Here is a 17,021-nt window from a genome sequence, read left to right as displayed (position 1 = left end):
CCCCAAGGAAATAAAGCATGATATAAATAAATAAACAAATGCTCTTGACTCACCAGCGCAACTAACTTCTGTAGAGACCGCTAAGGAAACTTCATTTCCTTTGTTGCCAGTTAGAAAGTCTGTTTTAAAGAGTATGCAAGACAGACCTGCAGCTATCTTTAAGTAAAAACCAGAGTACTTCTTCTAGAGAAGAGTTTCTTCTTAATGCAAGCAATGAGTAATTTTAGTAATTGACTTTCTGCTGTGAGAAAGTTCTTGAAAACCACACACTTTTTGAAGGGAAATTTCTCAGCATCATCATAGTGGGATACTCAAAAGACATTGGGCAGTCTCTTTTGGCAAATTAATATTTATTTATTTTATTTATTAAAATATTACTATCCCACTCTATATCAAAAGATCTCAAGATGATGAACAAGTTAAATCAATTTAAGACCCAGTATGACTGTATTACAAACAGTTCTGATCAAATCATTAAAACTTTTGACAAACTATTAAAGGTTCTCCTTTTATTTTTCAGGTAGACCTGAGAATACCACAGGTAACTATTCAGTAAAAGTTTATTTACCAGTCTTCTATAAAAATATAAAAATACTGCCATTTTGTAAAGAATTAGGATAATAAAGAAAAGCAGTAAAGAGGCGATTAATCCACTGTATAAATAATGGCTGCAATCCTGCATTGTCAATATAAGTGTGATGACAGAGCTCCATTTCTGTAGTTTCATTGATGATGCCATCCCTCCCATCTAAAGCTACTTTTCCAGCTTATCTATGGAGACTCTCGCATAGCGAAGTTCCGTCGGGATAAACATGAGATCTATAACTTAAAGATGGATCCTATTGCATTGCTTTGTGGCCAGGAAGTAGGCAGCCTCTATGCAACCTGGGCTTCTCCCATTTTTGAAAAGCTGCAGGAGAAGCCTGCATTGCATACGGGCTGCCTACTGCCTGGCTTCCAAGCAGTGTGATAGGATCTCTTTTTGAGATTTAGATCCCACGTCTATCCCAGTGGGACTACACTGTGTAATAATCTACAAAGTGTTTTGAGTCTCTGCAGATTGGGATGCTGAGAAATGGCATCTGAAACCTTGCCCTAGTCATGTAATATATCCAGAGCAGGCAGCAGTTGAGACTCCTTGGGGTCCAGCAACAAGTGCTTATATCAGTGCAGCCCTGGAACACTGAAGATGTTATTTCCCAGTGCCCTGATCTGTATCATCAGCTCAGAAACCTTTTTGGTTAATTTGGGGCCAAGCTGGAAATATAGAGTTTGGGGGTCATGCATGATTGTTTATGACCATAAATGTGAATCCCTAGCATTGAAGAGATTGTTAAATTCACTGTATGATCTCATTGAACAGATGGACAGGATGGCAGACAAATGAATTAGTTTAAGTTTCTAAAGAAGTCTCCTTGGCCAGATGCACATGTACAGTCAAATCTGGGGTGCCTGGGTTTCCAGATTCACAGTGACCCTGGGGCTTGTCTATATTATTAAAAGTGACAGGGAGGCTGTTCGCAGCAAAATTGGATTAAGCAGCCACATGTTCCCCCCATTCAGAGATTTTTTGTTTTGTGTGCTTTCAAGTCATTACTGGCATATAGCGATCCTAAGGTTTCTTGTTTTTTTTTGGGGGGGGGGTAAAATTGCCTTCCCCTTAGGCTGACAGCATGGGATTGCCCAGTTCACTCAGTGGGTTTCATGGCTGAGTGGGGAATCAAACCCTGGTCTCCTGCGTTGTAGTCCAACACTCAAATCACTATGCCACCCTCACCCAGAGATTGCATTGGTGTAAAATGGCAAGCTTCCTTAAATTATTTCCGGTTACTTGACAGCCAATTTTGTTTGTTTGTTTGTTTGCCTGCTTGTCAAGGATGCGCACATGCAGGGGAGCACAGATCAAGGAAACAGATATACAGTATGTGGTTACGTGATACGTGTATAAATATAGCAGCCTTTTTTAACAAACAGATGATTGTGCCACTCAAACCTCCTGTTCCTGGGGATTCATTATTTCCTGTTCCTCTAGCTCCACCAGTGTGAAGCTGCCAGCCACATTTATCGCACATCTGGATTTTCCCAGAAAATCCAGAGGAATCCATAAATCTTTTTTTCTCTGCACTATCTAAGGAATAAGCTCTCCGGTGCTAATTAAAAAAAACCCTGTTAATTCCCCAAATTGACAAGAACGTCATATGTCTGGATCATCGCTAATTTTGGGCGAGTGGGATTTTTAAAATAGTTTAGACAACCCCTTCAGTGACCCATATTGCCGAATTAAAAATATTCTCCATTTTAAAAATAACATTAAACATTTATGAATAGCAAGCACCTACTGATTGGTCAACCTGCAAAAGGCAGTGGAACCCCAGTCATATTAGCTTTTGTGCCTGATAGCTCAGTGTGTTTGAGAAAGCTACTCTATTAGGGAAGACTGAGCCATGGGGTAGTGGTTTGAGAACTGGACTATGACTCTGGAGACCAGGGTTTGAATCCTCGCTAGACCATGGAAACACACTGGGTGACTTTGGGTAAGTCACATTCTCTCAGTCTCAGAGGAAGGCAAAGGCAAACACACTCTGAACAAATCTTGTCAAGAAAATCCCATGATAGATTCACCTTCGAGTTGCCCTAAGCTGGAAATGGCCTGAAGACACATAACAGCTGTATGGGAAGCCAAACATGAATTAGGTAAAACCAGACATGGCGTAGGTCCGTTTCCCCCGCCAGTTTCTTTCCTCTCATCCCCCTATTGTATATTCTGAATGTTTAATGAATGTATATACCTTTCTTAAATATAGATGTATCTAACTTATATAAATATATTTATATTGTGTTTTCAGTGCTACCTCTTCCATCCACTGCAACACCAACAGGTAAATTTGACATGTTTGCAACAGGTGCAGACTATTGGTTTGGATTCATTCTTTATTAGTGTTACTTCAGCGTGTTCACTTTTTGGGAAATAAAGAAATCAGCTCTCCTTCAGGGTTTAAAAATCAAAATGGATCAGCAGGGGCCCATTCACACTACAGAATTATAGCACTGTTATTCCATTTCAACTGAAATGGTTTTGTCCCATGTAATCCTGGGATTGGCAGTTTAGGAAGGGACACTGAAAATTATCTGCCAGAAATGTTTAGTTCTCACCAAACTATGGCAGGATACAGACCGCCCCTTTGGGGCGGCCTGCACCCGCCCCTTTCCCCACTGGATCGGGGCCTGAGCAGCTACAGCGGCAGCCCCGATCCGCCGCTTTTCCAGGCCTCAGGGAAGCGGCAAAATGCTGCTTCCCCCAGGCCTGGAAAGGGGTGTCCTTTGGGGCTTCATGACCCAGGACACCCCAGGGAGCCACTGCCGGGAGAGAAAGGGGCTGCTCACCCCCTTTCCCCCTGGCTTCGTTCCTGCAGCCGTTTTGTGGCTGTGGGAACGAGGCGCTCCCCAGGAAGGAACTCCGTTTCAGAGCTCCTTCTGGCACCGCAAATAGGGCGCCCTATGCGCCCTGTAGCAGCATGAGCACGTCACGACCATGTCGCACCGTTTGGACACGGTGCAGCCATCACGTCAAAATGGCAGCGCCCATCTATACACGGCGCCGCCATTTTGATGTACGGAATACGTGCTAGGGTTAGGGAGTGTCTGTAAAGGACGCCCCGAGGCAACCCTAGCATGTATTCCTTACGTGCTCAAATGCTCATCTGGAAAGGGCCCATGAACCTCAGGATTTCATAAGATATTACCATGGCAACTAAAGTGGAATCATTGCGTATTGCGAATGGGTGCCAGGAAGGCTTGCATGTTGCTCACCTTGATATCATGTCTGCATCAAGCAAAGAATATTTCTTTCCATCAGTTTTAAAGTTCCTTTCCGATTCCTTATGATGCTTTTCATATTTTTAAATCTGATTTATACTCATCTCTTATTTATACTATTTTTATATTATTCCTGATAGAACAACATAAACATATTGACTGTTCCTAGTTTACTGTGATTTATTTTGATTTTAATATTTTGTAAGGCTGCATCTACACTGTAGAATTAATGCAGTTTGACATTGCTTAAATTGCCATGACTCCATCCTACAGAATCCCAGGGTTTTGTAGTTTTGTGAAGTACCAGCACTCTCTTTCAGAGAAGGCAAAAGACCTTGTAAAACCACAAATCCCAGGTCTCCATTGGATGGAGCTATAGCACTTAAAGTGCACCTATATATTTGTGAGCTGGAGAGGATCTGAAGCTGACTATCCAGAAAATTCTGGGATTCGTAGCTTGTTGTTGCACAGAGCTCTCTGACAGAGTCTAAATATCTCACAAAATTACAAATCTTAGAATTCCATAGGATTGAGCCATAGCAGTTAAAGCACTATCAGACTGTATTAATTTTGCAGCTCCAGCATGAGTAATGTTGAAAACTGAAGGATTAAGCATCCATTAAACAAACAAACAAACAAACAAACAAATAAATGTAATATAATTTAATACTGTTGGGATTCATGAACCCACCTGATATTGCTGACTCCATACAACAAGGAAATATGGAAAGCAATTCATGGTTGTATTTTCCTTTTATTAATTCAATATATTACAAGAGATTTAAGGAAAGATGTTTGGTCATTAGTGAAGCTGAAAAGTAGTGTGTAGTTATAGATAATTGGATTGAGTAAAATGATAGCCATACAAATTTGACTTATACAAATGGTTGTTAAATTTCAATCATAGTTTATAAATTAAATTCTTATTAAAAGATAGGGTGCTTTATATGGCCCCTCTTCTAAATGACCCGTGGTAACATTGTACATTCCTCTTGCTGCTGATGTTGTCTTAGTGCTGTCTGGATGGGCGTAGATGGTTTTTTTTAGCTCAAAATGGAAGTAGTATCAAAGTATCCAACAGATTATTTTCTTTTCTAATGTGTTCAGTACCCAGGAGGTACCCCCACCTAATTTGTTAAATTAATGTGGTAGAGAGCCAAATCCTTACAAGTATCCATGTCACATCAAATCTCCTAACTGAAGACAAGAGGCTGTTCAGTATTTTCCCTGTTATCTATTTTTATGCCCAACATAGTCCCTCCAAAGTATGTTGTTTCTCCATGAGGAAAAGATATGGGCCAGCAGTGTTTCCCTCTCTGGCTGTAATGGGGTGTGGGGTAAAGAGTTTGTGGGGGCATTTTCAGTTAAGAAATATCTTAGATAGATATCTTAGATAGAAAATATCTTAGATAGATTTTCAGTTAAGAAAATATCTTAGATAGATAGGGTTCTTTTCCAAATTCCATTCTTCTACAGGAGAGTCAAATTCACAGAAATGAGTGTAATAGACCACATCCTCTGAACCTGTGCTACATGGCAGAATGATAAAGCTACCACTACTACATCTTTTTGTATTTATGTTGTCAAGTTCAGCAGCTCAGGATGTCATTTACAGTTAGCTTGATTGAGACCCATGTGCTGTGTAGTTAAGTGTAATGCCATTGCATCTTTGACTGTGTTAATTTTTTTTGACTTGACAGCTAATTATAATTGTGGCAGTGATCTTCCATACTCATCAGGGTCATTCAGCTCTCCCTCGTATCCTGGAAGTTATCCAAGTGGTGCAAACTGTATCTGGACAATAAGAACCTGGACTGGCTACCGAATCCGTCTCACATTTACAACTATTGAGTAAGTGGAAGAGAACTAACTTTACAAGTAAATTCCTCTTTACAACTCAGTCTGATTTAAATCTAGAAAACAAGAAGTTGAAGTTATTGTACCATGTGAAGGCATAGCTCCCTTACATAGCTTTACTTTAATGACTGGAAAGCTTGGCAGTCAATGAACCAGTGGGGGTCAGTGAATGGGAGGAGAAACTTTACTACTGTAGTCTCTGATCGGTACTAGGCTATCCTTTGAAAAAAAAGGAACAAGTAGACTTCTGTGCCACTGTTTAGGTATAAGGGGACCTGGCGGTGAATTCACTTTCTCCATTAATGAACTGTTCTACTTCCTATTATAGTTTTCTTTCAGATTATCAGATTACCAAATCAGATTATACCTTTGAATTTTTATAGAGTTTCGTGAAGGAACAGGAAGTTGAGATATGTCCTCTCTCCTCTCACACTCTTTCGACAGAACTTTGCATAGCATCCACTTATTCTTAAACCATAGATGTGGCTCAGTGAAATGTGTGTGAATATGGAATGGGGTTAGCAAAATTTATCTTTCCTAAGTCTGCCCCTTGCCAGTTTATGCTTTTAGTATCTGCATGTGGCACACTCACTTCATTAATAAAGGGAGCAACAAGCTATAAAGCCTAGAGTCTAGAAGGAAAAAACAACTCTTACCAGTCCTTAGAAATATTTCAGTGCTTCAAATATTTAAAATCAACGTATTTAAAATCATGATTTTGGGCTTAGTCAACTCGTACTATAAAATGATGATAATAATAATAATTTTCTATGACGTTGCCTACTCATCCTTGTACAATTTTCTAAATAGGTATTGGACACAGACCTATGCATTGTCCCCCCCCAACATTCCTCAAAAAGAGGAGGGCTAGAAAGCAGGTTGCCAGTTCCATTTTTGACTAGTGTTTTTCATCATATTCTCATCAATAACCCTAAAATTTCCAGCCACTGTCATCTTCTAACCTTGGACTTTATCACACCTGAGGAATTTCTCCTAATTTCGAATGAAAAAGTTGGGCCAGAACGCATTAATGTGAATTCGCTAGCTCAGCGAATTTACATGAATGCGAATTGCGTTCGAACTGGCTTTCATATCATGCCATTGCCCAAATTTGCATGTGGTAGTCTATCACGCAATAACGTGAAACCCCATGATTGTATTCAGATTGCCATTGGATTATACTTCCAATTTTCCTTGTCTGATAAACTCCCTTCTGTTATTTTTCTTTCTTTCTGGATATATCACTGGTAGAAACTGTTGTAATTATTGGCTCTCTTCTATGTCCTGCAGGCATGCAGCAACAAAAACAAAAAACTAGGCCCACCAGAGAAGCCAACTATCAGCACTGTTTGAGGTGCTTGACCTCAATAGTATCTATTTATACAGCAGAGTTCAGAAGCACAGTTAGTAGTATTTGGCAATATTGAACTGACCAACCTAGAATGATGTACAAACACAGTTGGATTCATCCAAAGTCCTTGGAGACTTTTATCACTTGTTTCAGTATGTACAAATTATATATAAACTCTACTATAACTGTCTCCAACATTCATTGTCTGATATACTGTAAACTCACTGTATATAACACACCAACCCACACCTACACTGGGTTTTAGAGCACTTATATACAGTATGAATGACTAAGGGTTGAAACCTGGTGTTACTTCTCATTTACAGCCATTCAAACTATTTTTCACTGTCTTAAAGGGACATTGTGCCCAACAGTAATTCCTATAATTTATTTGTTCATTTTGCATGTCACTCCTTTAAAAATGACATTTTAAATCAATACTATTTCATCTTCATTAACGCTGCCTTGTGAAAAACCTGAATGCAAAGAGATCTTGTAGCACCTTTGAGACTACTGAAAGAAAGAAGCTGGTAGCATGAGCTTTCATAGATTTGAGCCTATTTCCTCAGATGCATGTCTTTATGAAAAATGTATTTATATCAAACCTTTGCCTAATATGTAACTCATTAGTGAGTAGGCTTTACTTATGGATAGGTCTCTTTGAATGAAAAGTACAATCCCTACCCCTGTGGAAGAGGCTTTTAGAGAGATATTCTCAAAACTGCATTTTGTCTTGACCTTTTCCTGATTGATCATGGCCCATGTACCTAAACAGAAAATGAAATTTCCTCCTAAACTGTGGGGTTCTCCAGATCACCCCAAAGGGATGGGCTGGAGACACCCAGTTACCCTCCAGATGGACGCTGCAGCAGCCAAACTGTGTGGCGTCCCTCTGGACCAAAAAGAACCCAGAAAAAAAGCGGGATCTTTTTGGTGCATGAGGACGTCTTCAGTGCACCATTGCCACACTGTGACATGCCCATGATGCAAGCATGGCGCCTAGAGGTGCTGACACAGTGCCACACTTGCATCATCCACACGCACCACGTATGGACAGCGCCATGTAAAGATGGCACCGCCCATAAGTGTTAGGAGTCTGGAGTGTGCAGATGCTGTGCACTCCGGAACCCTAAAATTGGCCTCAGGCCACTGCAAACTGGCAGTCTGTTCTGGGCCTGTAAGGAATACATATATGGAGGGGAAAGTAACCTGGAGGAGGATGTGGCCATGGCATGATGGTGAGAAGCTGTGATAGGGAAACTGGTGTGGGTGGAATCTTCACCCTCTTACCTAGGTAAGCCTTTTACTGTTTTCTCTCCCATTGATAATTATGAAGAGAAAAAAGCACTCCCAACTCCAAAGCGATTGTTGTTGTTGTTTAATTCAAGTAAATATTTAAACACTCTTTTTCTATTGTACTCTCTCTGTCTTCAAAGCAGCCACATGGCACTGCTAATTAGGTTTTTTTAATGAGAGAATATATATAGAATTGTTGTTATTGTTGTTGTTGATGTTGTTGAGTGTCTTTAAGTCACTTCCAACTTATGGTGACCCTAAGGCGAGTCTATCACTGGGTTGTTGTTGTTGTTGTTTTGGCCAAGATTTCTTCAGAGGTGTTTTGTTTTGTTTTGCCTTTTCCTTCCTCTGAAGCTGGTAGAGTGTGACTTAACCAAGGTGAGACAGGTGGGTTTCCATGGCCAAGCAAGGATTTGAACCCTTGTCTCCAGTGTCACAATCCAATCTTCAAACCACTACCCTATGCTAGTTGTGTCTCCAAACTAAGTGTAGCTTCTTAAATCTTTTTTCATGGTGGTGGTGGTGATGATGGTGTTGATCACAGGAGTTAGAATTATTTGTGTCTGTGGACTCAGTGGACTTTGACAAAGCCTGAATATACATAGCCAGTCCCACTGGTACATATTGTCATGGGAAGTACATTGACAGTGACTAATCTTTCTACTGTGATAGAGGAGAAGCTTCCCCATCTTTTCCTGAAGATTGATATGTGCAGATTCCATTTGTCCTTATGCTAACTTCTCAGGGAGTAAACAATTGCACCCTTAATTTACTAATGTAAATGTAATAACATTGTATTCTCCAGTGATGCACAGAACATGTGCTATAATGGACCAGCCTATTCAGTTTTTGTGTTGAGTAGTACAGTAACAGTGACTGTTTGTTTTTATTCCAGAACAGAATGTGGATATGATTATGTGGAAGTCCATGATGGGTACCTCTATTCACCTGTTCTTGGAAGATATTGTTCAGGTTCCTTTGTAACATTGATTTCTACATCAAATGTCTTCACTGTGCGATTTCACAGTGACTCTGCAATAGCATATGCTGGTTTTTCTGCCTTTTACTCTTCATTTTCTGGCACACTTGGTAAGTATGTATACACATAAATGCACACACTCATTCCTATGTGAGAGTATAGTTTGTTTTTTATTTAAAAATATTTTCTGGAAAACCATCTTTACAATAGTAATAGAATCTAGAATCTTAACTTTGTATTATGTATAATTTAGAATCTTGGCTTTGAAAGGAGAACTCAGTCAGTCAACCTTTATTAGGCATAGAAAAACAACATGCATTTACAATAAAAATTTACAATAAAACCTCAGGATTGCTATTCAAATTTAAGCCATAGTCTTGTTGCCTCCACCAGAAAATTGGTCATTAACCTGGTTATATGTGGGTTCCGATCTTCCAATAGGTATTCCACTGATAACCCATTCAAAGAGATATTCATTTCCAATAACCTTCTTAGCAATTTTCCCCTTGGAATTATATACAATGGGCAAAGCAATACAATGTGATGGAGAACATCGGGAGCTGGATCACAGTGACATATATGATTAAAAAATGGGGTCTGCAGATATCTGCCCCTGGTCACATTTGAGGGGTGTACATTCAGTCTTGCAAACAAAAAGGCCTTCCTTGACACCAGCAGTGAAAGGGTTTGAAAATAGTCCGGTATCTTACCCTGCAAGGGGGAGATACCGAGCATTGCTGGAGAACACACTCTGGAAGGATTTGGACATGTCAGTTGATGTTCTCTCTCTGCAGGGCAGACCCTAATAAATTCAAGACACTCCTTTTCGGTTAATGAGAACTCAAAACTTTCAAAATCCATTTATACAAGTATAAATTTACATGGTCATTAACAAACAATATACTTTTGGTCTTTTTTCAAGGCCTCCAGTTGGTGAATGGACGTCATAGGTGTGAGGGCCGTGTTGAAATTCGTATTAACTCAACATGGGGGACAGTCTGTGATGATTCATGGGACATCATTGATGCAGGAGTTGTTTGCAGGCAGCTTGGATGTGGATCACCTGTCTCAGCTCCAGGATCAGCACATTTTGGTCAGGGATCTGGTCTTATTCACTTGGATGATGTTAGTTGCAATGGGAATGAAACCTATCTTTGGGGATGCCCTAGCAGGCACTGGGGGACCCACAACTGTGCTCATGGTGAAGATGCTGGTGTCATCTGTTCAGGTACTTTTACATTTTTAAATATGTAATATTTATGTACTGGCATTTTATCTTAAATAGTTATCTTGGTTAGGCAATGTAACTGGTCTATCACACTAGTTTTATGAGCCAATAGATTCTCCAATTTTGTCTTTGTGAATAAAGGCTGAAATAATTCAGTTCTACTAATTTGATATACTGGTAAAGTTTGCTTAGTCCAGGGCCCAAACAGGGAGAAAGATGAGAATCATAGATCCCTCCAGATGCTGGTGTGGACTGCAACTCCCAACATTCTTCACCACTGGCTGCCTCAAGCTAAAATCCAACAACATCTGGAGGGCGGCATAATTCCTATGCCTGTTAATGGGCTGTGCCACCCACTAAATGATAAAGGTGTGTTAGTTCAAGATGTAAACCACATTCCTCTTCTCTGGTTGGCTGCATTTGGTGACACAAAATTCAGTGCAGGTGAATTCCTTCTAAGTAATTAGGAAATAGGCTGGATAAGGAGAGGCAGAGCAATCTATCTCTCCTTTGCAGTTTTGTTCACCTTCAGGCTGGTTGCAATGAAAGTGCCATCCTTTTCTCTAGGTCCAGTTGAGGGGACATTTTTGATGATGAAGGAGGAGTACTGCTTCCTAGCTCTGCTGAATTTTGTTCTGGGTCCCAAGGAAAGGCTTCATGTCTTTTGTAGCCAGTTTTAACTAGCATACTAAAGACACAAAGTCCCATCTGGTCTTGGAAGCTAATCAGGGTCAGCCCTGGTTAGTATTTGAAAGGGAGACCACCAACAAATGCCAGGTGCTGTAGGCTACATTTCAGAGAAAGGAACCTGCAAAACCACCTCTGAGTATTCCTAAGAAAACCCTATTAAATTGATTGGGTCAAAACCACCTCTGAGTATTCCTGAGAAAACTCTATGAACTTGATTGGGCCACTATAAGTCAACAGATGACCTGAAAGCACATACACACAACCCCCCCCTCCCCCTGTGCCTATATTGTTCTTTTAGACCACAAAGAACCACAACAGTATCATATAATATCTCACAGGTTTACTTGATGAAGCAAGGTAGTAATACTCACAGACATAGCCATTAATCTGGATCAATATGCAAAGGGATCTTGTAGCACTTTTGAGACTAACTGAGAGAAAGAGGTTGTTAGCACAAGCTTTTGTAGACTTAAGTCTACTTCATCAAATTCATGGAGTGAAGCACCTAGGAACAGACCTTTATATCTATAAATGAGCAAGTTCTATGGGTGAATAGCAGTAGAAGTGCAAAATTTGTGGATATGGTGATGAAGTGAGAAGTTTGAACAGTAGATATGTACAATGCGCCCACGTCATACGTAGACGTGCTATATGCGGGTTTGAGCATATGCTCAAATTCGCTGAGCGCCATGTGGGGCACAAGGGGCAGTGCGTCCCATTTGAATAAATGGGGCACGCTCCCATGGTGCGCCCACACCGCCACGCCACCACACCGCCACTGTGTGCACGAGCCCTATTCAAGTGAATGGGGCTCGAGCATACACATTTTTGGCTTACGTGGGGGGGGGGGGGGGCCGGAACGGATCCCCCATGTAAGCCAAGGGCGCACTGTAGTAGTTCTTCACTTTAGGCAACATCTTTCCTCCTGCCTTTGTCCTCCAATGAGCATAGAACTTTATAACACAGGGAAAATCGGGAGGTTTAAACAGAGAAAACCACATGAAAATTGAGCACGGCAGGGGGTTGGACTGGATGGTCCTTGCGGTCTCTTCCAACTCTACGATTCTATGATTCTGTGAGCAATTGCAATTAACATTTTCACACACATCCTAATTAAAGAGCTATTATCCTGGAAATAAACAGGCAAAAACAGGTAAAAAACAGCAACAAATCATTGCAGGATTTCCCATGAATGATTTATTGCTGTTTATTGCCTGTTTATTCCCAGGATAACGGCACTTTAATCACAAATTAATTGTGATTGTGCAATTTTCATATGATTTTTGCTGTTTAAACTCCCAATTTTCCCTGTGTGATAAAGACCAGAGTTATAACTGAACTTGTCACCTTACCACCCTATCCCAAAGTTTTGCATTGGTATTGCTTTGAAATAGCAATAAATGAAATAGTGAGTAAAAAAATAGTAATAATATTGAAGGGCATAGCAACAAGACTGGGCAAGTTGCCTTTAAATACATTACTTTCATATATCTGTCAAAAGTTATTAGCCATTATTTTTGTAGGTGTGGTGAATGGCTTTTTTATCCATAATTAACTGGTAGCTTTAGTTTAGTTTAGGGATGTGGTGGCTCAGCAGTTAAGACACTAACTTTGACAATTGCAAGATCGGCAGGTTGGCAGGTCGAGGCCCAAGCACCACAGGAAGGAGTGAGCTCCTAACACTAGTCCCAGCTTCTGCCAACCATGCAGTTTGAAAGCCTGTAAAAGTACAAGTAGATAAACAGGTACCCTTTTGGTGGAAAGGTAATAGCATTCTGTGCAGTCATGCTGGCCACATGATCACAAAGTTGTTTTTGACAACACTGGCTCTTTGGCTTAGTAATAGATATAAGTACCGCCCCCTACAGTCAAATACTACTAAATAATTTTGTCAAGGGAAAACCTTTTCCTTTACCTTTGTTCCACTGCACTGCCTTTTCCAAAAATAAAGGTGATGGTCAGATCTGCAGCCACTGAGGGGAGGTCACCTAATCAGATGTCCACATACTAGAATATATCTGATGGCATCTTGCAATGGTTATAGAGCCCTGCAATTGATCCTCCCTTAAAATAAAATCTTTGTTTTAGCCTCAGGCTTTAATCTATCTGCAATATAGACAGTAATAACAGTCTACAGGCTTGTTTGCATATCACTGGCTATGAAGTACCTTGAACACTCCAAACTGCTAATTATAAGTAAGTCTTCTTTGTGGCTCACCATTAGCAATGTTTACCTTCCTTCTCTTCCTTTTCATTTTTGCAAACAATGACAGACATTGCCTTAAGTACCTTGTTCACAAGGATTACAGCCCATTATCCCTGAAAGAATGTTCTATCATGTAATGCCTTGCAAATGAAATATTTAAAACTGGATTTTTATTTTACTGGATGGGCCACTGGGAGATCAAGAAAGGGAGGCACCCCCAGTTTTTGGGAGCAGGCACCTCCTTGCACCTGATCCATGAAAGGAACTGCTCTACTTGTTGAAAACTGAAATCTCTGTGCAAGGCTAATATAGTTTACATCATGGCAGTGAGCCCAGAATTTTGAGATGAGGCTTGTTCTAGTATTATTTTTGCTTTCCCATACTACTATGAACATCTTGTTCCAAAACAAAATCCTTCCTTGTCAAAAACATTCTTAAAAATAAAGCTGTAGAATTGTACGGAGCTTCAAAAGTTATTGTTGTACAAAAACAATCCTTTCTAGATCTTTTCCTCTATTGTAACTTCGATAAAGAAATCCCCCCATTTTCTGCCTGTGCCCTAGATAATACATTCCATTATCTAGCCTTTGTATTGATTATGCATGTATTTATCTTTCTGTGACTTTGATGAAAGAGTCTCAATCTTCATTAATGGCACAGGAAGCCTTTTTTTAAGGAAGGAGAAAAATTCCAGGTATTTCATGAACACTTTCAGGGATAAGGGGCTCTAATCCTTGTGCACTTAAAGCAATGTCTGCCACTGTTTGCAGTAATGAAAAGGAGGAAATAGAAGGAAAACATTATTCCTTTTTGCAGTAGCTTGGGTAGGTTTACACTGAGTGTTTCCCAATAAATATAAAGATACAAAGATGTAGCAATACTTTTATGCAAGGTGCATTCACTTCCTTACCACAGTTCATTGTGAGGGCTGGGGAAAGGGGCTTTGGTACAAACAACATGGTAGCATTCTTCTAAGGTTGAAAGAAAACTCATTTATAGTATGATGAAGAACTTCTTCCTATTTTCCCATCAGGGATTGTTGACCAATGATGAAATAACAAGACCAGACACAGTTAGATTAAACAAGTACTATTTTATTGCCCTATAACTTGTTTAACTATTTGAGGCCTGATAAACAAGGGGAGAGCAACTTAGTGCAGATCCAGCTGAGGTCAGATGTCAACCTCTGATACCTTCCCAGATATCCCATGGGTGAAACACCAGATCCCAAGAGCAAGCCAAAGAGATTGACCAGTCATCTTTGGAAGGCCAAAGTCTGGTGATCTTCCTGCCAAGCCCATGACTAGAAGAGAAAGTAAACCCCAGATCAACCCCAAAAGCAGTCTTCTTCTCACACACCCCAGTCTTGTGTCTTGTAGAGACAGTTCCAGAGACCAACTTTCCACCACAATGAGGTACCACGGTGTACACCAATCTAGTATCTTCTCCCCCTACTACCTGTCAAAGGAGACCTATTTATCAACACCACCTTAAGCCAGTTGTCCCAACAGATACAATATGGGGTAGGCAAAAATCAATAAAGACACAATGTGATGGGGCAGGCTTAAATAGCAAATGCCAGCCAGGCCAAGTGGAAAGCCGTCCAATCTCCTTCACGGAGGCCAGCAAAGAGGGTCCCTCCCCTGCAGTAGCTTTTGCTGTGTGGTTTGGGGACCAACATTATCTGTCAAAGAATGGGAGGTGGTTTAATTGGGAAGGACACTTTATCCTGGATTTCCCCCTTTCCACATCAACTTTTTCACTTGGACTTTCAGATCATACTGTATTTGTTCAGCTCATTTTCCATTTCTAATAATCCCAGAAACATCTGGAGTTGCAATGCTAAAGGACTTTATTTTAGGAAGGAAAATGGGGTGGTCCTTGTTTTTTATTTGTGTTGTTGGATTTAGTTGTTTCATTGCTATGATTATATGTTATAAAATTGCTCTATAAATTTATTTCAGAAAACAGTATATAAATTCAGTGAACTAAGTAATACTTGATGCTGCCTCAAGTGACATTATCATCACTGAGTAATTCATATATCTTTGGGGCTGTGCAGACCAGCCATTAAGGCTGGACTGGTGGCAGAGTCGGCGCGTGGCATCCATACAATGCATGCCCGAACTCTGCCTCAGATGACACAACACCAAAGCAGTATGTAAAGCCATAGTGCAGCAGCTACGGCACCTTTTTGAGGGCGCAAAAAGGAGCTCCTTTTTGGACTCTGGAAAGGCCAGATCAGGACCGCAGCATGCAGTTCCTGTGGCCCAAATCTAGCAAAGATGGAGGTGGCTGCAGGATGCCCCTTAGGGGCAGTCTGCACAGTAGGTTTGTCATGTATGGACAATGGTGTTGCTTAGTGGTTTAAATCTCTCTCTCCTTCTCTCTGTTTTGATCCTCAGAGAGTCCGACTACAACTCCTTCGTGGTGGCCGACAACAACAAGTAATCACTATTTCTGTTTGAATTATCTACCAATGTGAGGAAAAATATATTCTGAGTAGCCCAGCCATCCCTTTAACAATTCTGCCTTCCAGGTTTAACTTAACATTAAAAGAGATGAATAGCATAAAGTTATTATTTATTACACTTTTTCTTTTAAGAAAACCCTGAGTCAAACCTTGATGAATAACACTGGGAAAGCTAATAATTAGCTATTTTTAACTGAAGATTAGAGATTCGAAAACTAAAAACTACTTATTCAAAAGGCTAAGTTCTTATAGGAATTTGCCTGTGAAACTAGGCCAGTTGAAGGAGACACAATATGTGAGCAGGACATGAGGATGTAAAGGTGAATTTTTGAAGAGCAATTAGCTGGTCTAAACTGGAATCTTGCTTCTGAGTTCCTGATCACAGTAAGAAGTTTTAAAATCTGAACTCACTTAGAATCCCCCTTTGGACCTCTTGGACTTATAGGGTAAAGCTGGACATAGAATTGACACAGAGAAGGACATCTGAAATGGCTCACATACCTTCTACCTCCTGTGCACATTATCACTACTCTTAACACTAGAATCAAGTTAATGAATGAATGATTGACAAGGAAGCCCAACTTAAGGCTGTTAGAAAAGATTGCAATAAAAATGAACCCTGTTGACCAGACAGAAAAAAAAGGTGTGGTGGAACATTATATTCGGGATGCAACAAAAATAGATATTAAGGTACATTTGGTATAATTTGAACCTCTATATTCCAAACACTCTTTAAAATATGTGTTCTGTGTTTTATGTTCTTTTCTTAGCTTTGCAAACAAACTATTCATGTGGTGGTTTCCTTGGACATCAATCTGGGACCCTTCAGAGTCCATTTTATCCTTCCAACTACCCCAATAATGCTGACTGTGTATGGGAAATACAAGTAGGAAGCAACTCCCGTATAACACTTACAATCCAAAATTTGGCGTAAGTAAAATTCTGATATAGTGCAGTGAACAAGTTGCAGTATCAGTCAATCTTAAACAATAACCATAAAAAGAAATTCAAAGATATAGCCATGTTAGTTTGTAAAATCAGTACATAGAGAGACCTTGTAGCCTCAAAGGTGCTACAAGGTCTCTCTACATAAAAGGAAATGTGTATACATGTATCACCCTCTTA

The 17,021-nt window shown here is 40.2% G+C and overlaps 1 protein-coding gene across 1 annotated transcript in view; it reads left to right on the top strand.

The window, feature by feature from the left end:
* Nucleotides 1-17,021, top strand: part of LOC121925919 (deleted in malignant brain tumors 1 protein-like) — a 123,206-nt gene that overhangs the window by 39,891 nt on the left and 66,294 nt on the right. The window contains 7 exon segments of the mRNA XM_042458485.1: nt 521-541; nt 2,847-2,879; nt 5,517-5,667; nt 9,216-9,409; nt 10,222-10,527; nt 15,829-15,870; nt 16,667-16,826. Coding sequence (XP_042314419.1) covers nt 521-541; nt 2,847-2,879; nt 5,517-5,667; nt 9,216-9,409; nt 10,222-10,527; nt 15,829-15,870; nt 16,667-16,826 — 907 coding nt within the window.

This window comes from Sceloporus undulatus, chromosome 3, assembly GCF_019175285.1.
Source record: "Sceloporus undulatus isolate JIND9_A2432 ecotype Alabama chromosome 3, SceUnd_v1.1, whole genome shotgun sequence".
Taxonomy (NCBI): domain Eukaryota; kingdom Metazoa; phylum Chordata; class Lepidosauria; order Squamata; family Phrynosomatidae; genus Sceloporus; species Sceloporus undulatus.
Note: the sequence above shows the minus strand (reverse complement) of the source record. Positions and strands in the feature narration are given on the sequence as shown.